The 21,253-nt window shown below is 38.8% G+C and overlaps 1 protein-coding gene across 3 annotated transcripts in view; it reads right to left on the reverse strand.

The window, feature by feature from the left end:
* Positions 1-21,253, reverse strand: part of msh3 (mutS homolog 3 (E. coli)) — a 67,081-nt gene that overhangs the window by 15,592 nt on the left and 30,236 nt on the right. For all 3 annotated transcript variants that reach the window (XM_083526631.1, XM_083526630.1, XM_083526632.1), the window contains exons 16-20: positions 19,597-19,661; positions 19,380-19,496; positions 19,018-19,125; positions 17,528-17,642; positions 11,547-11,704 (exon numbers count right to left, since the gene is read on the reverse strand). In XM_083526631.1, the coding sequence (XP_083382757.1) occupies positions 11,547-11,704; positions 17,528-17,642; positions 19,018-19,125; positions 19,380-19,496; positions 19,597-19,661 (563 nt within the window). The remainder of the gene's footprint in view (positions 1-11,546; positions 11,705-17,527; positions 17,643-19,017; positions 19,126-19,379; positions 19,497-19,596; positions 19,662-21,253) is intronic.

Genomic DNA, 21,253 nt, shown 5'->3' on the forward strand with positions numbered 1-21,253 from the left:
AAAAGGAAACTGGGATAGAACAGATAACTATGATACAAAGCCAAAGATGATGTAGCATCAAAACCTTGAGAGAGAAGTGCTGACAGCCTGTTTGTCTGAAAAGCTTCATCCGTTTAAGCGTTTCTCTTTTTTGTTGCATTTCATTTTCTGTTTCTATAGTAACCTGAAAGCGATGAAGGAAGAAGTGCTTGGTAACCTTGCTGTTCATTCAATAAAAGTGCATCAGTGCTCATGACCAGTCAGCGCATGCCAACATCGAGACCAAGGACGTAATGAAATGTGGACAACAGATGAGATTTTGAAAGTGCTGCTCTGAAAATAGCCGTACTTTCAGGCTTCTGTATGATTTTAGATTTGTTCTAAGTTCTGCATGCTGGATGTTTTGTCTAGTTGAACTTGCTCCATATTCCTAACCACCCCAAACACTTAATTAATAAAGTATGTGCAGTAAATATTTCCTTTTGCAAGTCAGAACAATTTGACATTTAATATAATCCATCTGATTCATACAGTTTGAATCCCTGTCATTTCATTCTCATCCCAGAGTTTCAAGGCATACATGCAATTAGCATTGTTTGCTTGGATGAGTACAGAGTGCACCATGGGTCGCTGAACTCTTCAAGACTTAATTGGCTGCTGTTTGAACATGTTTCTCACCTGTTAATTAGAACATGCATCTCCAGAGAGTGAAAGCAATAATGCTTTCACCAGCAAACTTGACAGGCTCGTATTGCAAAGTCCAATTGCAATTTAGAAATCCATTTTATTTTTAAAAGGGATGTGGCGAAAGCCAAGGAAAAGGCATATGAGGAACTGTATAAGAGGTTGGACACTAAGGAAGGAGAAAAGGATTTATACCGATTGGCCAAGCAGAGGGACCGAGCTGGGAAGGATGTACTGCAAGTTAGAGCAATAAAGGATGGAGAGGGAAATGTGTTGACTAGTGAGGAGAGTGTGTTGAGAAGATGGAGGGAATATTTTGAGCAGCTGATGAATGAGGAAAATCAGAGAGAGAGAAGGTTGGAGGATGTGGAGTTGGTGAAGCAGGATGTAGATAGGATTAGTAAGGAGGAAGTGAGAGCAGCGATTAAGAGGATGAAGAATGGAAAGTCGGTTGGACCAGATGACATACCGGTAGAAGCGTGGAGATGTTTAGGAGAGATGGCAGTAGAGTTTTTAACCAGATTGTTTAACAGGATTCTGGAAGGGGAGAGGATGCCTGAGGAATGGAGAAGGAGTGTGCTGGTACCGATCTTTAAGCATAAGGGAGATGTGCAGACCTGCAGTAACTACAGGGGAATTAAGTTGATCAGTCACACCATGAAGTTATGGGAAAGAGTAGTGGAAGCCAGGCTGAGAGAAGAGGTGACCATCTGTGAGCAACAGTATGGTTTCATGCCGAGGAAGAGCACCACAGATGCCTTATTTGCTTTGAGGATGTTGATGGAGAAGTATAGAGAAGGACAGAAGGAGCTGCATTGTGTATTTGTGGATTTAGATAAAGCGTACGACAGGGTGCCGAGAGAGGAGTTGTGGTATTGTATGAGGAAGTCAGGTGTGTCAGAGAAGTATGTGAGGGTGGTGCAGGACATGTATGAGGACAGTGTGACGGCAGTAAAGTGTGCAGTAGGTACGACAGACTGGTTCAGGGTGAAGGTTGGACTGCATCAAGGATCGGCCCTGAGCCCTTTCCTGTTTGCAGTGGTGATGGACAGGTTGACGGACGAGGTCAGACAGGAGTCTCCCTGGACTATGATGTTTGCAGATGATATTGTGATTTGTGGAGAGAGTAGAGAGCAGGTTGAGAAGATTCTGGAGAGGTGGAGATATGCGCTGGAGAGAAGGGGAATGAAAGTCAGTAGGAGTTAGACAGAGTACATGTGTGTGAATGAGAGGGAGGGCAGTGGAGTGATGCGGTTGCAGGGAGAAGAGGTGGAGAAGGTGGAGGAGTTCAGGTACCTGGGGTCAACAGTGCAAAGTAATGGAGAGTGTGTTAGGGAAGTAAAGAAAAGAGTGCAGGCAGGGTGGAGTGGGTGGAGAAGAGTGACAGGAGTGATTTGTGATAGAAGAGTGTCTGCAAGAATGAAAGGGAAAGTTTATAGGACTGTGGTGAGACCTGCGATGTTGTATGGATTAGAGACAGTGGCATTGAGTAAAAGACAGGAGGTGGAGCTGGAGGTAGCAGAGCTGAAGATGTTGAGGTTTTCATTGGGAGTGACGAGGATGGACAAGATTAGAAATGAGTTTATTAGAGGGACAGCACATGTAGGATGTTTTGGTGACAAGGTGAGGGAGGCGAGATTGAGATGGTTTGGACATGTGCAGAGAAGGGACATGAATTATATTGGTAGAAAAATGCTGAAGATGGAGCCACCAGGTAGGAGGAAAAGAGGAAGGCCAAGGAGGAGGTTCATGGATGTGGTGAGGGAAGACATGCAGGTAGTTGGTGTAAAAGAGGCAGATATAGAGGACAGGGTGGTATGGAGACGGATGATCCGCTGTGGCGACCCCTAATGGGAGCAGCCGAAAGAAGAAGAAGAAGAAGAAGAATCTCAGTTGTAGTTGCTTTATTAGAAGTAATAATAGTGGTGACAGAAGAATTAGTAGCGGTAGTATTAGTAGTGGTACAGTAGTAGTAGTAGTAGTAGTAGTAGTATCATTATCCGTATTAGTAACAGCAGTAGTATCCATTGTAATAGTAGTAGTATTAGTAGTACAGTAGTAGTAACAGTAGTAGTAACAGTATTGGTAGTAGTAATAGCAGTAGTATCCTTTGTAATAGTACCATCAGTAATAGTAGTGTGAGTAGTAATAGTAGTACAGTAGTAAAAGCAGTAAGTAATCGGAGTTGTAGTATCAGTTTTAGTAGTAATAACAGCAGTAGTATCTGTTATAGTAGTAGTAGTAGTAGTAGTATCAGTATCGGTAGTAGCAATAGCAGTAGTATCTGTTGTAATAGTAGTAGTAGCATCAGTATCGGTAGTAGTAATAGCAGTAGTATCTGTTGTAATAGTAATAGTGGTAGTAGCATCAGTATCGGTAGTAGTAATAGCAGTAGTATCAGTAGTGATTGTAATAGTACCATTAGTAATAGTAGTGTGAGTTGTAATAGTAGTAAAGTAGTAGTAGTAGTAGTAATAGTAGTAGTATCAGTAGTGATAGTAATAGTACCATTAGTAATAGTAGTGTGAGTTGTAATAGTAGTACAGTAGTAGTAGTAGTAGTAGTAGTAGTAGTAGTAATAGTAGTAAGTAATCTCAGTTGGAGTTAAAATTCACCACCCCCATTCCGCAGACAAAAACAAAAAACACAGCCTAGCAACCTTGTTTACTGACATCAGGTTGCACTTTCATGCAGTTAATACTGTAAGTAAAGTGAAGACTTTAAGCATACATTTAAGGGTTTTAACAAAAATATTGCATACTTCATTTAGGAATTAGAGCCATTTTTTTGAGTTGCTCAAGTTTCACAGGCTCAAAATTGGACAATGCTGAAAGCTGAAACCCTTCAATCACATCTTAATTGCTTCATTTCAAATTCATTATGGTGGCATAAGGTAGAAAAAAACAACACCACATACTGTATATTGAAATGCCAACAGTCAAATATATCGAACATAGCACCAGGATGCCTGAGCAAAAATTATTCACACATCTGGTATCAGATCAGTGAAGTGAGCTGTAAAATTCAGTTCCTTAGATAAACACAGTTATTCTGCTTTTCAACAGCACATGCCAAGTGTTTCCATGCCATATCCCAGTCGGTCACATGGTCAATTCCTGAAGTGCACATTAACTTTAATATGAGCTAAATGATGCTTAGGGAAAATGCAATAAACTTCTACATCAAATGGGGAAAAGTAATCACTAACCTAGAGTTTTGTGACATGTCATCTCCCCATCATGCACCTGTTCTACATCGCCAGCAGGGCAAAACCATGATGAAAACAGTCCATGCTACACATGATACTAATTAGGAGATCACTATGGTGCATTTCTGCTGACAATGTGTTAACATAATTAGACTAACAAAAACACACACACATTCACGGTCTTAATATAAAAGTCACTTACAAATCATGCTACCATTTTCCAAATACTGTCAGACATGATTTAGAGTAATAATGAGCATAAAAAAAAATGCTTAATTCAAATTTTGTACACATATTGATGATAAATGATCCGCTGGTCAAGATGTCTAAAGGAGACATGCGATGACTGCATATTATCCAACCTGTCACTTGGAGCATCACAACCACAAAACATAGTAAAAAGCCTCATAGGCAAATAAATAAGCTGTATAAAGAGAGAAAAATGCTGCTTTAAATTGCTTCTGACCAAAAAACAAATCGAAGAAGAATGCGGTTGAGTCTTTTTGCCAAAACTGCTTGCTCAGCACCATGAAGAGATCAGAGAAAAAAAAAACTTTGAGTTATGCCAGTATTATTATTTAAAATAATTACATCATAAGGCATTTCTCTTCCCCCTTTTTCATTGTTAAATTTTTTTATAAATATGGAAAGCCTTCATGGATCCGCATTACCTTCCTCTTACACCATCCCTTCTTTATTTTCATGAAAGAAGTTCCATTTATATGATAATTCACCAAAGCTAAATTAATGATTAGAGCACTACCTACGTAGAACCAGTCATCAACAAAGTCAGTCAATATTGTGAAATTGCAGAGGATATGTAAGGAGCAACTGCAGAGAGGTTGTTGAATTATTAGATGAACAAAGCACACCCGAGGTAGTAAGGCTGTTAATTATTTAACCAATCAATTATTCTGCTTATATTTTAATTAATTTAAGTTTTATTTGTATAACGTTTTTAACAATGGACATTGTTTTAAAGCAGATTCACAAACATATAAATGTTGTAAATGAATATATACATTTGTTCCTTAAGTTTGTCCCTAATATGCAAGACTGTGGCAAGGGAAAACTCCCTGAGATGGCATGATAATGAAACCTCAAAAGGGAAACCCAACCTTATCTTGGTGGTACCGAATGTCTAGTCATTACAGTTCCATCTTTGTTGATGTGTGACGTGTGTGATCGGCGCTGAAATGCATCCTGAGCCATTGCCACAGTTGATATTAATTACAGTTCAATGTACTGTGCTTATACCACAGTTGCCACACCTCAAATCACTGTTCAGATTTTTATTTCAATATTCTTGTTTCTGTCCTTAAAAAGCTTGCACGTAGAACTAATTTTGTATGAATGTAATCTTAAGCTTATTTCCTAGTTCCTAAACATAATTTTAAAGCTAGTAACAAAGGCTTGAGTCACTGATATTGGGAAAAAGAGTGAGGAAAAAAAAAGGGAAAGAGCGAGAGAGAGAATGCATGTGTGGTTAAATAAAAGCCTCTGAACACAGAGCTTTCTTTTTTTTCTTTCTTCTTTACTTACTTTCTTTTTTCATTATTCATCATTCAATTTTCTATAATCAGAACTATTAAACAAATCGTTAAAGCAATGCCATAAAATATTAAAAAGAATTTCTTCACTAATTTGAGAGTCATAGCTCCTGGATCTGAAAAATCCGATAAGCTCAAACCCTAAACCATCAGTATGACCAATGAAATCTCACAAACCTTGCATTTAAATAAGATTTTGTCTTTTTTTTTTTTCTCCTCTTCTTATCTTTTATTTTTATTTTTCTGTTCTCCTTTGCTTTCTTTTTTATTCCAGGTCTTTCCTTCTTAGTGTTCCCCGACCTACGACTGTGTAGCATGGCACAGCTCAAATCACATTAAGTTTGCCGATGACACGCCCGTAGTGGGTCTCATCAGCAAGAACGATGAGTCAGCTTACAGAGAGGAGGTGCAACGGTTAACAGCCTGGTGTGGAGCCAACAACCTGTCTCTAAACGTCGGTTGTTGACTCCAGGAAAGCACAAAGTGGTTATTCTCCACTGATCATCAATGGATCCTCAGTGGAGATCGTCAAGAGCACCAAATTCCTTGGTGTTCATTTGGCAGATAACCTCACTTGGGCACTCAACACCTGCTCCATCACCTAAAAAGCCCAGCAGCGTCTCTACTTCCTGAAAAGGTTAAGGAAATCCTATCCCCCTCCCCCATCCTGATCACGTTCTACAGAGGGACCATTGAGAGCAGCTGCATCACTCCCTGATTTGGGAATTGCACAGTTTCGGATCGCAAGACCCTACAGAGGATAGTGAGGACAGCTGAGGAGATCATCTGAGTCTCTCTCCCCTCTATCATGGACATTTACACCACACGCTGCATCCGCAAAGCCAACAGCATTTTAGATGACCCCACACACCCCTCACATACTCTTCATCCTCCTGCCATCAGGGAAGCGGTTCCGAAGCATTTGGGCTGTCAAATCCAGACTGTGTAACAGCTTCTTCCCTCTAGCCACCAGGCTTTTCAACACAGAACTGAACTGAACTGAACTGACACACACACACACACACAAAACTGTGTGACTGATCTGTACAACCCAGACTCAACACACACCCGTACTCACTTCGCACACCCATGTCTTTAGCACCACTCACATTACATCACTTCATTACCAAAAACTGTTTACATGCATCTTTTTTGGATTGCTGCTATTTGCTCTTTGCACAACATTTTGTTTACATTTTTGTTACTGTTCACTCTACGTCTCTTCACAACAGGTTTACTGGAGGAGTTATTTTTTTATTTAGTATTTTGTGTATTTGTCTTGCACTGTCCTGTGTTGTCTTGCACTGTTTGCACCAGGTTGCACACATGCACTTTATGTGGCGAGGACACTTACTAGTCCTTAGCCCTGTGTTTTCTGTTCTCTGTGATTGTTGTATGTAGCACGAGTGGTCAGGAGGGACGTTATTTCATTTCACTGTGTAATGGGTCAGCTATATATAGTTGAAATGACAATGAAAGCTGATCTGTCCTTTTCTTCTCATTTTTCACGTTTCTTACTTTTACCTTCTCTTCTTTTTCTTTCCTTAACGTTTTTCTTCTACAAAATGCTTCCTTAGTAGTTCTTACTAATTTTGGTGAACTAAAGCACCTGTACCAGTGGCCATGGTTTCACTTCCTCCATCTCCTGACAATTCCATCAGAAGCCTGAAGTCTGCCAGGCCTTTTGAGTGTTGTCATGGCCACTGAGGCCCAAACTGTCAGCTGTCCTTCTCCAACCCGCCTATTGAACAGGCAGAAAATGAGAGAACAATCGCAGTGTGCACGCTGAGAGGACTGACAAGTACATTGTGGAACAGGAAGCATTTCAATGTGCATGACTGAGAATGCTTTATTACTCTGTCTGAGCTCCTTATTTCCCAACACTGTAACCATTAGGGAGGAAAGCATAGTTCTGCATTAGAGGAGAGAGAGAGAGCAAGTGGGCGGAAATAATCAATGTTCTTTAAAAGAGATCTTGTTCATGAGAGGTAGGCATTTAATGTGGGTGCGGAAACTAAAGTCTAGCTGAGGGAAGAATGTGTGAGGGATCTGAACCATCTATTATTTGATTACCAAACTTAAAGATTGGTGGAGTGCATTGTATAACCATGAACAAGTACCTCACCAGATGATCTAGTGATCTTTCAAAATCACAACAAATATTAAAATACCAACCTGTAGACTAAGATATTTCATGGATTTATTGATTATATTTATTTATGTAAGTATAGATATATCCATGCAAACTGTGAAACTTAAAGCTGAATTTTTCCCCCTTCAATATTTTTTTTTCTTGACCAGGGTGGTGGATCCAGGGTGAATCCCACGAACACTGAGCTGGCAATAAGCACACACACACACACACACACACACACACACACACTCATACCTAGAGGCAATTTAGCTTAGGCAAATCCACATAATGGCATGTTTTTGGAAGGTAGAAGGGAACCTGAGCATATGGAGAAAATCTGCATGAACACAGGGAAATATGTGAAAGTCCAAATATAGAGTAAACCAAGCTCAGGACTGAATTAGAGACCCTGGATTTGTGAGGTCACACACACTACACTACCAACTGAACCATCAAGCAGCCCTCAAGCAGCCCTTAATCATTTTAGATATATATTAGGGCCAAAATGATTCCTTGAGTAACTCGATTACAAAAATGTTACGCTTCGTTTAGTCCGTTTAACTATACACGGAAAACAGTGTTTCCCACGGACCATTATTACCGATGCACCGCCCACTAAACACTGGAGTGCTCTGGACAGGTAACACAGAAGACACTGCAGAATAAAAAATAAAAAAAAATTGGAGGAATGCAGAGAAAACAGCAAGGGGCAAGGAGAGGATTCAGGCCAAAGAAAAGGCCAGAAAGTTACCAAAGTTTGGGAATTTCAAACTAAAACGTTAAGAAAACACTGTACAGTGCGGTTACCTTTATGAAGTCATTTTAAGTTGATTTTTACATTTTTATTTAAATCCACTGCGTTCAAAAAGTCCCCCCGCAGTGGCAGTGTAGAGTAGGTAGTGAATCACGTTTTTCTTTCAAGCCGATTTTCCAGAGACATGAAACTCACCGAGATATTGTGTGAGATTTAATAAATAAATACATGAGTATTTTCCCATAACTTACTCTACGAGAAGGGACTTTTTACATGCACTGTATTTGTATTTTGATGTAATATGGCAAAAATAATGACAGATATTCTTGTATGAAATTTCATCAATATAAAATTGTATTTGTCTAAAAAGGAAACAAATTACTTGTTCATTTTAAGAGACTCGTCTTATTTTCTTTTGCATATTTAGTATTGCTCTTTAATAAAGAAAACAATCGATGAAATCGTTAGTTAGTTATTACCTTACAGAAAGTAAAGAAAAAATAATGATAGGCTGTTCAAAAAATATCATCAGTCTCTGCAAGTTTCTTTACAAAGTCAAAACATTTACTGTATAAACTGAGAAATGCTTGAAGATTTAACTTTCCTTTGAATCACTGAACTAATGTTTAGTTGTATAACCATGATTGTGTTGCATGGAGTCGACCAACCTCTGGCACCCATGAACAGGTATTCCAGCCCAGGACGACTTCACTACACACCACAAATCCATTGTATAAAAAAAAAGTGCATTTTGTGGTTTTGCCTCAGAAACAGCATTTTTTAAGTCACCCCACAAATATTCAATTGGATTAAGGTCTGGGGATTGGTCTGGATTCAAGATGCTGCTCGCTTACTGGGGGTTTTGGGGTTCGTGTCTTGTTGAAACACCTATTTAAAGGGCATCTCCTCCTCGGTATAAGGCAACATGACCTCTAAGTATTTTAATGTACTCAAACTGATCCATGATCCCTGGAATGCGATAAATAGGCCCAACACCGTAGTATGAGAAGCATTCCCATAACATGACGTTTGTGCATGCTTCACTGTCTTCACAGTGTACTGTGGCTTGAATTCAGTGTTTGGGGGTTGTCTGAAACTGTATGTGGTTTTATATACTTTCTCGCTTATATAAATATATATATATATTACAGTGAGGAAAATAAGTATTTAAACACCCTGCTATTTTGCAAGTTCTTCCACTTAAAAATCATGGAGGGGTCTGCATCGTAGGTGCATGTCCACTGTGAGAGACATAATCTAAAAAAAAAAACAGAAATCACAATATATGATTTTTAAACTATTTATTTGTATGATACAGCTGCAAATAAGTATTTGAACACCTGTCTATCAGCTAGAATTCTGACCCTCAAAGACCTGTTAGTCTGCCTTTAAAATGTCCACCTCCACTACATTTATTATCCTAAATTAGATGCACCTGTTTGAGGTCGTTAGCTGCATAAAGACACCTGTCCACCCCATACAATCAGTAAGAATCCAACTACTAACATGGCCAAGACCAAAGAGCTGTCCAAAGACACTAGAGACAAAATTGTACACTTCCACAAGGCTGGAAAGGGCTACGGGGAAATTGCCAAGCAGCTTGGTGAAAAAAGGTCCACTGTTGGAGCAATCATTAGAAAATGGAAGAAGCTGAACATGACTGTCAATCTCCCTCAGACTGGGGCTCCATGCAAGATCTCACCTCGTGGGGTTTTAATGATCCTAAGCACGGTGATAAATCAACCCAGAACTACACAGGAGGAGCTGTTTTCAAGGTTACTGTTGGTAATACACTAAGACGTCATGATTTGAAATCATGCATGGCACTGAAGGTTCCCCTGCTTAAACCAGCACATGTCCAGGCACGTCTTAAGTTTGCCGATGACCATTTGGATGATCCAGAGGAGTCATGGGGGAAAGTCATGTGGTCAGATGAGACCAAAATAGAACTTTTGGGTCATAATTCCACTAAACGTGTTTGGAGGAAGAAGAATGATGAGTACCATCCCAAGAACACCATCCCTACTGTGAAGCATGGGGGTGGTAGCATCATGCTTTGGGGGTGTTTTTCTGCACCCTGTACCCATTCTGGGGCCATGTATTGCGAGATTTTGGGGAACAATCTCCTTCCCTCAGTTAGAGCATTGAAGATGGGTCGAGGCTGGGTCTTCCAACATGACAATGACCCGAAGCACACAGCCAGGATAACCAAGCAGTGGCTCTGTAAGAAGCATATCAAGGTTCTGGCATGGCCTAGCCAGTCTCCAGACCTAAACCCAATAGAGAATCTTTGGAGGGAGCTCAAACTCCGTGTTTCTCAGCGACAGGCCAGAAACCTGACTGATCTAGAGAAGATCTGTGTGGAGGAGTGGGCCAAAATCCCTTCTGCAGTGTGTGCAAACCTGGTGAAAAACTACAGGAAACGTTTGACCTCTGTAATTGCAAACAAAGGCTACTGTACCAAATATTACCATTGACTTCCTCAGGTGTTCAAATACTTATTTGCAGCTGTATCATACAAATAAATGGTTGAAAAATTATACATTGTGATTTCTGGATTTTTTTTTATTTTTATTATGTCTCTCACAGTGGACATGCACCTACGATGACGATTTCAGACCCCTCCATGATTTCTAAGTGGGAGAACTTGCAAAATAGCAGGGTGTTCAAATACTTATTTTCCTCACTGTGTATATATATATATATATATAAATAAAATAAAAAAATGTGCACATACATATGGCTACCGATCAGGAACAGTTAGTTAATCATTAAGGTCTTTAGTAGGGTTGAGAGCAGGGCTCCATGCAGGCCACACAAGTTCTTCCACTAGGTCCTTGGCAAAAATGCGTTCATGGAGCTTGCTTTGTGTACAGGGTTATTGTCATGCTTGGACCTCTTAGTTCCAGTAAAGAGACATTGTAATGTGATAGATACCCGATAAAAACTGAGTACTTTCAACTTTGTGGCAACAGTTATGCATAGGCGTGGGATGGGCAGGTATCAAAGCTCCCTGCATACAGATATACTGTCTAATCAGAACAACTCATCCTATAAGAAATAAACCCCTGATAAGCATGCTGAGGTATGAAATACTTCAATGTAGAGAGAGAGAAAGAGAGAGAGAGATAGAGAGATAGATATTGATGTATAATCTATTTATACATTCACATATGTCCTATATACACAATATATAATGCAAGAAAAGGAGAAAAATAAATGAAAAGACCACCATACCTTGTATAAATGCCATCCACAATGCCAAATGATGCCTCCCTGGCTGGCACAAAGGATCCAAGTTGGGCCATTATGGTGATAAGAGCAACCTGGCGAATATACGAGCTCTTTCCCCCCATGTTTGGTCCAGTGATGATCATGGTTCGCTTACCCTCACTCTAAAAGGAAGGTCATGATGATAAAATGGAGTGTCAGTGATCAATGTCATCACTGCACTGGTCTGGTCATTAATTTAACATACTGGATTCATCAACACTGTGCTGCTAAAATCAAACAGCACAGCATATGTAGAGTAAACAAGTGCAGATGTTCATTATACAGGAACTTGGCTTTAATGCCAACTTGGCAAGAATAATTAAAAGGATAATATGAAAAAATATGACTGGTAGAGAGAGAGAGAGAGAGAGAGAGAGAGAGAGAGAGAGAGAGAGAGAGAGAGAGAGAGAGAGAGAGAGAGAGAGAGAGAGAGAGAGAGAGAGAGAGAGAGAGAGAGAGAGAGAGAGAGAGAGAGAGAGAGAGAGAGAGGGGTCTGGTTTAAAAGGTGGTGGGCATTGACCAAGTGGATGTTATAAGATGCCAGGCTAAATACAGGCAGAATGCAAAGGACAGACTGCATGCCAGCATACAGAAATAATTAATTAACGATTCAAGCAAATGTGCTTGTGAAGTCATAGGAAAATTTTTACTTAGATGTTTATAACATTATATTCATAGCATTCAAGTGTCTTAACCCTAAAAAATAAGAAAAGTTTTAAAGCGTTTTATACAGTATGTATTAATTTGCTGGTTTTCAGACACACCGATCACCTAGATGCACTTAGTAGGTACCCAATTACTGACTGTAGCCCAACAGTTGCTATGCAACATGTGATCGCTCTTTAAATTATTGAAAAGGCACTGCCATAAGATTACCAGTGTCTAGATATTATTCAGCATAACACAGCATTTTCTGTTTCAGTACACCATAAAGCTTATTATCCGTGTTCAAGTTGTGTTAATTGTACTCCTTCATGAATGGTTGATGTCTAGCCACAGGATTCCTGTTTTGTTTTTATTGCTTGGTGAACTGGTTCAATGGATAATTGAGTATTTATTGAGCTGATAAATTGTGAATAGCACAAATGTTTTTTTTTTTAAGCATTAGAATCTGTGTGGTAGGTTGAGATAATAAAATGATATAGCTAAGTATAGCTAAAAAAAGGTGTACAAATGTATTTTGTGGATTCAGTAGATAAAGAAGAAAAAACAATTAAAAAAAAAATTTTAAAAAGAAGAAAAACAGAGAACCCAGTTGTTTTGAAATGTCCAGATCAAGACAGATAAACCACAAAGAAACCAACAAGAGTGATAATACAGAATACATCAGTGGTGATAAATGTGGTGGTTTGGACTGATGGTAGTATAGAAAGAATACAACAAGCAGGGGGAACATAAAGGACTGAAAAAAGAACAAAAGTGTGTGGACGATGAAAAAAAAAGGTGTCTCACTGGTGACTGTGATCCGAAATGGAAAAGAGGCTGTGACAGAATGGAGGATAGGCTTTTAATCTCTTCTGACCTCAGTCCTGAACTGAATTTTTAATAAAAATTCTGCACTATTAGCTATAATACGCATTTTACTTATGTTGACGATTATTATTAAAAAAAGGAAAAAAAATATTGAAAAAAAATTTCATCTTAGAAGCAAGGTTATAAATTTGGTTACCTCCAGCTGGCTGCAGATAAGGGATGTCACATTGTCCTTTGAGGATCTTTTAAAAAATTATGAATGTAGTCCTACAGTGAACAAGTATTTGCACCAGGTAACATAGGACAACTTATTATATGAATCAGCAAGCAAACCCCTCTCCTATTCTATTCTATTTGTCTATCTACTTCCTACTGAATGGCCAGCTTTGTAAAGTGTGATCAATTATGGAGATCCTCAAGATCTACTGGAGATACTGCACCTTCTTACTTCCTCTAATGATAGAATGCACTAAAAGACTATTACAGGATTATCTTGAACACAAATACTAAAGAATACAAAATCTAAAAAGCAAGAGAGAAATAGAGCACATGAGAGCGAAAGAGACTGCAAGAGAGACGAGAGAGAGGGAGTAAGAGAACGAAAGAACACGTGAGAACGCTGAGAGCAAAAGAGAGCGAGAAGGAGCATGTAGTGAAAAAAATGGAGTGAAAAACGGAGCACATGAAAGAATGAGAAATTTGAGAAAGATAAAAAATGAAAAACTTGCAAAAGAGACAATAAATAAAAATTAGCACCTCCTGCATACAGTACCTGCTACATAATGGAGGCTTACTGTATATTTACATTTTCTCATGCCAGAAACTGATTTACCTGTGATTAAAAAGACAGATGGCACTGCTATCATAAATGCTTGCGACAACCTTCTACCTGCTCTTTCTACATGCCTCAGCAATAATCAAGCCTTGTAGTCCCCTACACACATAGCTAAAGCAAAGTTTCAAAGGGATTACTCTCCGGGCAAAAATCTATATTTCTTACAAATAATGATCTTTTTATTTCTGCTGTTAAAAGTGTGCTTCCACACACAGTCAATCAATATCATTATAGATTAAAACTCTTACAACTACTTTATGGATTATACTGAACGCTAAATCCTAAAGACAAATGGCCGCAGTTATAAAAACCACTGTAGTAAACCAATATACACATACTGCCCACTGAATCAGTTACACCCCATGTATTTTCTAAAGCATCTTCAAACAGAAAACAAAGCTTTTCACAAGGAAAACTAAAAGACGATATAAACAAGCAGTAGCAAATACTGTAAAAGCAGAACAAATATTCACAGCACCCCATTTAACTCTCTCTATGGATGGCAGCACTGCTGGCCAGATATTATTTAATGTTGAATTGTTCTCTACCCAGCACAAACACTTAAGTCTGATTTACTGAGATCACACGTGAACAAAGCTCATATGTGTGCAGTTAGTGAAAGAGCTAGAGGCCAAGTAAAAAAATTATAATTGCAAAAATGGCATAACACATAAAGGAGGATGAGAAAATCATTAAAATGAGATAATTTCTGCGTTTTGCTAACTGCTCATGATGGCTGTGATCATGTCTTAAACCTCAAACAGATGCATGGAAGAGTATATATATATATATATATATATATATATATATATATATATATATATATATATATATATATATATATATATATATATATATATATACATATACATATACACACACACACATATACACACAGTGAGGAAAATAAGTATTTGAACACCCTGCTATTTTGCAAGTTCTCCCACTTAGAAATCACGGTTTTGAAATTGTCATCGTAGGTGCATGTCCACTGTGAGAGACATAATCTAAAAAAAAAATCTAGAAATCACAATGTATGATTTTTTAACTATTTATTTGTATGATACAGCTGCAAATAAGTATTTGAACACCTGTTTATCAGCTAGAATTCTGACCCTCAAAGACCTGTTAGTCTGCCTTTAAAATGTCCACCTCCACTACATTTATTATCCTAAATTAGATGCACCTGTTTGAGGTCGTTAGCTGCATAAAGACACCTGTCCACCCCATACAATCAGTAAGAATCCAACTACTAACATGGCCAAGACCAAAGAGCTGTCCAAAGACACTAGAGACAAAATTGTACACCTCCACAAGGCTTGAAAGGGCTACGGGGAAATTGCCAAGCAGCTTGGTGAAAAAAGGTCCACTGTTGGAGCAATCATTAGAAAATGGAAGAAGCTAAACATGGCTGTCAATCTCCCTCGGACTGGGGCTCCATGCAAGATCTCACCTCGTGGGGTCTCAATGATCCTAAGGAAGGTGAGAAATCAGCCCAGAACTACACGGGAGGAGATGGTCAATGACCTGAAAAGAGCTGGGACCACCGTTTCCAAGGTTACTGTTGGTAATACACGAAGACGTCATGGTTTGAAATCATGCATGGCACGGAAGGTTCCCCTGCTTAAACCAGCACATGTCAAGGCACGTCTTAAGTTTGCCAATGACTATTTGGATGATCCAGAGGAGTCATGGGAGAAAGTCATGTGGTCAGATGAGACCAAAATAGAACTTTTGGGTCATAATTCCACTAAACGTGTTTGGAGGAAGAAGAATGATGAGTACCATTCCAAGAACACCATCCCTACTGTGAAGCATGGGGGTGGTAGCATCATACTTTGGGGGGGGGGTTTCTGCACATGGGACAGGGCGACTGCACTGTATTAAGGAGAGGATGACCGGGGCCATGTATTGCGAGATTATGGGGAACAACCTCCTTCCCTCAGTTAGATCATTGAAGATGGGTCGAGGCTGGGTCTTCCAACATGACAATGACCCGAAGCACACAGCCAGGATAACCAAGGAGTAATTTTTGGAGGGAGCTCAAACTCCATGTTTCTCAGCGACAGGCCAGAAACCTGACTGATCTAGAGAAGATCTGTGTGGAGGAGTGGGCCAAAATCCCTCCTGCAGTGTGTGCAACCCTGGTGAAAAACTACAGGAAACGTTTTACCTCTGTAATTTCAAACAAAGGCTACTGTACCAAATATTACCATTGACTTTCTCAGGTGTTCAAATACTTATTTGCAGCTGTATCATACAAATAAATAGTTAAAAAATCATAAATTGTGATTTCTTGAATTTTTTTTTTAGATTATGTCTCTCACAGTGGACATGCACCTACGATGACAATTTCAGACCCCTCCATGATTTCTAAGTGGGAGAACTTGCAAAACAGCAGGGTGTTCAAATACTTATTTTCCTCACTGTATATATACACTAGCCCCATGTCAGTGAACTTAAGACCATGAGGTGCGATGTTGAACTTTATAAAAATATTTCCCTCTGTAGAAAGGAAAACAACATAGAATCACTATAAACCACATATCTGAGTGGTAAAATTATTCTCAACACAGCATTTACTTTTTTTGTAAGATGTTAAATAAATGGTGCTAATTTGCATGTGTGGGTAATATTTTACAAACAATAATTGTGTAAATTAAGTCACATGAAAAGCAGGCACTCAGTAGTATACTTCTTCTTCTTCTTCTTCTTCTTTCGGCTGCTTCCATTAGGGGTTGCCACAGTGGATTAACCGTCTCCAAACCACTCTGTCCTCTACAGCTGCCTCTTTCACACCAACTACCTGCATGTCTTCCCTCACCACATTCATAAACCTCCTCCTTGGTCTTCCTCTTTTCCTCCTTCCTGGTGGCTCCATCCTCAGCATTCTTCTACCAATATAACTCATGTTCCTCCTCTGCACATGTCCAAACCATCTCAATCTCGCCTCCCTCACCTTGTCTCCAAAACGTCCTACATGGGCTGTCCCTCTAATAAACTCATTTCTAATCTTGTCATAGTTGTATACAATATATTATAATAGTAATAGTTGTAATCAAACGTTTGCACAGACTAATATGCAGGTATTTCCTAACACCTCCTTTTGGCCTTTATTTTCAACAGTTGGTGTGCTTGTTTCTGAAAAAGGAGCCCTTAGCCCTTGCTTCTTTGACTTATCTAGATGTTATTTTGCATACTTCAAAATGCTGATCAGGAACACTTCATGCAGATCATTTTTATTTTTTTTTCAAGCAAAATGTATATTGTGCTACTATATCAATGAAAATTATACCTTCCTGCATATCCTTATTAACATTTAAGAATTTTAGTTTTCCTTTCTGTTCAAAAACATCTGCTGGCTGTTGTATCAGAGTTTACTTGGACTTCCAGCTCTTGCCTTAATTCCTCTTAATTGCCATTCATTAATGGCATTTCAGAAGGTGGTTGTTGCAAGATGAGACCAACATGTTTTCTTTTTTTGCAGCCTTCCCCTTCACTCGCTCTCTTTCTATCCGGGCAATGTATTTTGAGGTGATATAACAATCCAAAGAATACAACGTGCACACATCTTATAGCAGTTCCTGATCAAATGAGTAACAGGTGTAAATCATGCACATCATTGATGGGTTATTACCTGAAGATCAGTATCATTGGGCACAAACTGATCCTGCTCTGCCATCAGCATGTTAATGACTGGGTGTTTGCCTTCCCGGATTACTACATGGCCCTCTTGCTCCAGAATCTCTGGCCTGCACACAGCACATTTAGGCACCAGCATTAAATACAGTGTGATGCATTAAAAAAACCTGACTGTAGCATGAAATTTGACTGGGCATAACAGCGATTACAGCACAATCACCAAAAATCACGCTTATATAACAAGACACAAAAAAAGGGCATTCGAGTAAAACGCTGGACTTGTGATTGTCTAAATATATACATTCTGTGGTGTAGTGTAAGGAGAATCTTTGGTGCTGTGTGGAACAGGAGGAAGGAGGTGGCAGAGCTAAACGGATGGGGTGTAGTTGGCGTAAAAAACCTCAGCCTTCAAAGTCAAATCCACTCCTCCACACAGGCTGTGAGAAGCAGAGGGAGTTGGCTACGTACGCTTCGGAGGCGGGCTGGAGCCTGCTGCTGGCCACACAGAGCCCTCTGGGGTCCCTCCACTCTCAATCCTCCACCTACGCTTATGTAAGGAGTTTTAAACACCTCGCACAAAATACAAAAGACAAAAATCACCCTTCATCCAAGAGGAGAATGTGCTTTTTATAGCAACAGGAGCCACGAGCAAAATGTCTGAAGTTTTGTCGGTATCTTTTAAAAAAAAAAAATAGAATTAATAAAAAATGGAAATCTAACTAAAGATCTTACCATTCTTGGCTTGACACGAAATAAAAACAAACCTAAACTATTTTTCTTTAAAGCAGGATTCCATTGCATGACTATTACTTTTTTTTATTTTTACCTAATATAGAACATACGGAGTACTAGTTTATTGGGATAAAGTTAAGACAGCAAGTGGAACCAAATGTTGTGGATATGTTTGTCTTAGCAAAGTTTAAAGAAAAACAATATAGAAAATACAAAGAATGATAAACGCAGATTCTTTTCCAGCCAACATTAAAATACCCCCCCCAAATTTTTTTTTAACTCTTTTGTGCAATATTTTGAAAGATATACAAGACACTGTATTGCAAAAAAAAAAAATCATACAAAACAACAAATCTAAAATATTAGACTCTGGAAATCAAATTATGGGTTTGATAGCCTTGTAGTTTTTCCTTTGTTTAAGAAAGCAACCATTTTCAACATGGATGTTCAAGTCAGATTTATAAAATGTATATCAATATCAATATCAATTAGCCTGCTAGCTTTTTTGTATTTCTACCACTTAAAAATTAATTCTCTGCTTTTATAAAAGCAAAGTAGTTTCACACACGCACCATTTATTTTAAACAGATTCAGTAATTCATTTAGTTTTAACTTCTTGATGACAACAACAAAAAATGCCCATTACTACAATACACAAGATTAGCAGAAAACAAAAAATGAGTTAAGAATGATGAAAAAAGATGAAAAGCAAAAACATCCGGAGCATGGATTATGCTAGAAAGAATTCCACACCTGCAGTAATTGTTGTCTTTAGCAACCTGGGCCAATGAAAAGAGGCAGTCGACGGTTGCTAGGTAACCCACTGCTTTCTTCAGGATGTAGTAATGTTCCCCAAATAGCCTACGATAAAATGGAGAATATGATAAAGCAGCAGCCAATGGTCAAGGGGTCTTTGCAGAAGACACATACTGAGTTACTGAGTCAACATACAGGCACAACAGCTTGGATCTATAATTAGGCAACTTGTACACTAAGCTGGCAGTTAAAACAAAACAAACAAAAAAAAGCCTACATTCAGAGTAAAACAACGCCATTAGAAGAGACGAGAAAAAAGGTGCTGCATAAAGGGGCCTGCGAGGTCATGATGTACTCACTGGAGGAAGTTGATCCATTCTCTGCCGCAGTCTATAACCAGCTGCTCGCGCACCCGCAACAGATGCCGGAGTCTCTCCACGATAAAGGGAGAGTGGTAACGACCCACAACTTTGGTGCTAAAAAGGCACAGGAAGAAAGATAAGATTGATTATAAATACATTTAGATGATTATCTAGAATAAATGCATGTGTTGTGGAGCAGCAAGGCATTACCCACCTGCTAATTTTAACCCAGTCTGAAGGGACAATAGAGGACATGCTGTTTTTCACCTCGATGAGAAACTGGTCAAAAGAGCGGCAGAGAGGAGAAAATGACAGTCAATAAAATGCTTGAAAAAACTCTATCTGCAAAGAGATATCTCACAGTGTAAGAAACAGTGTTGCATCTTTCCTGTCTCCAAGAACTGCGACAAAAGAACAGAGAGTAAAGATTAATAGCTCACATCGCCTTCGTGCTTAAATACAAAGCAGCATGGCGGTAAACAGGGACATGTCTCATGAATTACTGAGATACAACACGTTTATACATGCTGATGTCCCAGAGACTCCTAAATATCACAAAGATACATGTATGTAAGTATACTAGGGCTGCAATTCAATTATAATCAGACAACACTTTATCCTTTTAATCTTGCCCATCAAAGCTACTAGTTAGTCCTACAATGCCTTGCATAATTACCACCACTCTTAATATGAAATGTGTCATGAATCCATAACATCAATAATATTGAAGCAACCATGAAGCCAATGCTACCACCAACATGCTTCAATAATGCATATACAATATATCAAAAGTAAGTACACCCCTCACATTTCAGCAACGATGAAATGTTGAGTTGATTCCGTACAGGTGCTCAATAGGGTTCAGATCTGTAGACATTCTTACCCACTCAATCACCTTCATCTTCAGCATCCTCATCAAGGCAGTTATAATTTTAGCATTGTGTTTAGGATTGTTATTATGTTGGAAGAGCCCAGTTTTTTGCAAGCCAGCTTTAGAAGAGGCTTCATTTTGGGACGACGGCCATGAAAACCAACTTGTTGCAGTGTGCGGCGTATGGTCTAAACACTGAGAGAATCAGTGAACAAGCACCACATTTTGACTGCTCTAATACACAGTATGGTCCTATCAAGCAGACATAAACATAAACATGATAAATAGGACATGTGACTTTGCATAGTTAAGCAATGTACAGCTGCTATTACTGTTATCACACTCGGGTGTACTCACTTTTGTTGAAAGTTATTTAGACTCCAATGGGTGTATGTTGAGTTATTTTTAGAGGACAGTAAATCGGTACTGAAATACAAGCTGCACATTGACCACTCTAAAATGTATCCAACGTTTCATTTCTAGAGTATTGCCCTTTGAAAAGATTTACTAAAATGGCTACAGAAATGTGAGGGATACTCAACTTTGTGAGATACTGTATGTACTGTTTATATCAAATAATATTTATAGATGATGTAAGACGTTCTCATTTCTTTTTTTGTAGCAGTTAATAATTTCGATTTATTCCTGTTATTGTTCAAAGTTAGCGGCATAGCAAAAAAAGCTATACAAAAGTGCACTATTCTATATATCCTATTCAAAGAAAATAAAACGAATCCAAATAAAACGAATCTCACATTTTATTCAACACTCCTAACAGTCGAATGCCTTACAAAAATATTTCAAACAATACGTCCAAGATTTGTACAGCAATTATTCAAAGCCTTCTCATAATGTCCGGTATAAACTTGACAAATACTTTAGCCTATTTAAATGCTGAGGAAAAACCTTTAGTTACCAAGCAGGCCAGAAATAGATTCTTGAATATTTTAAACACAAAGCATCACTGCAAGTGGTTATGCATGTACCAGACAGGGCAGCT

This window comes from Silurus aristotelis (genome assembly GCF_946808225.1).
Source record: "Silurus aristotelis genome assembly, chromosome: 23".
Classification (NCBI taxonomy): Eukaryota; Metazoa; Chordata; class Actinopteri; order Siluriformes; family Siluridae; genus Silurus; species Silurus aristotelis.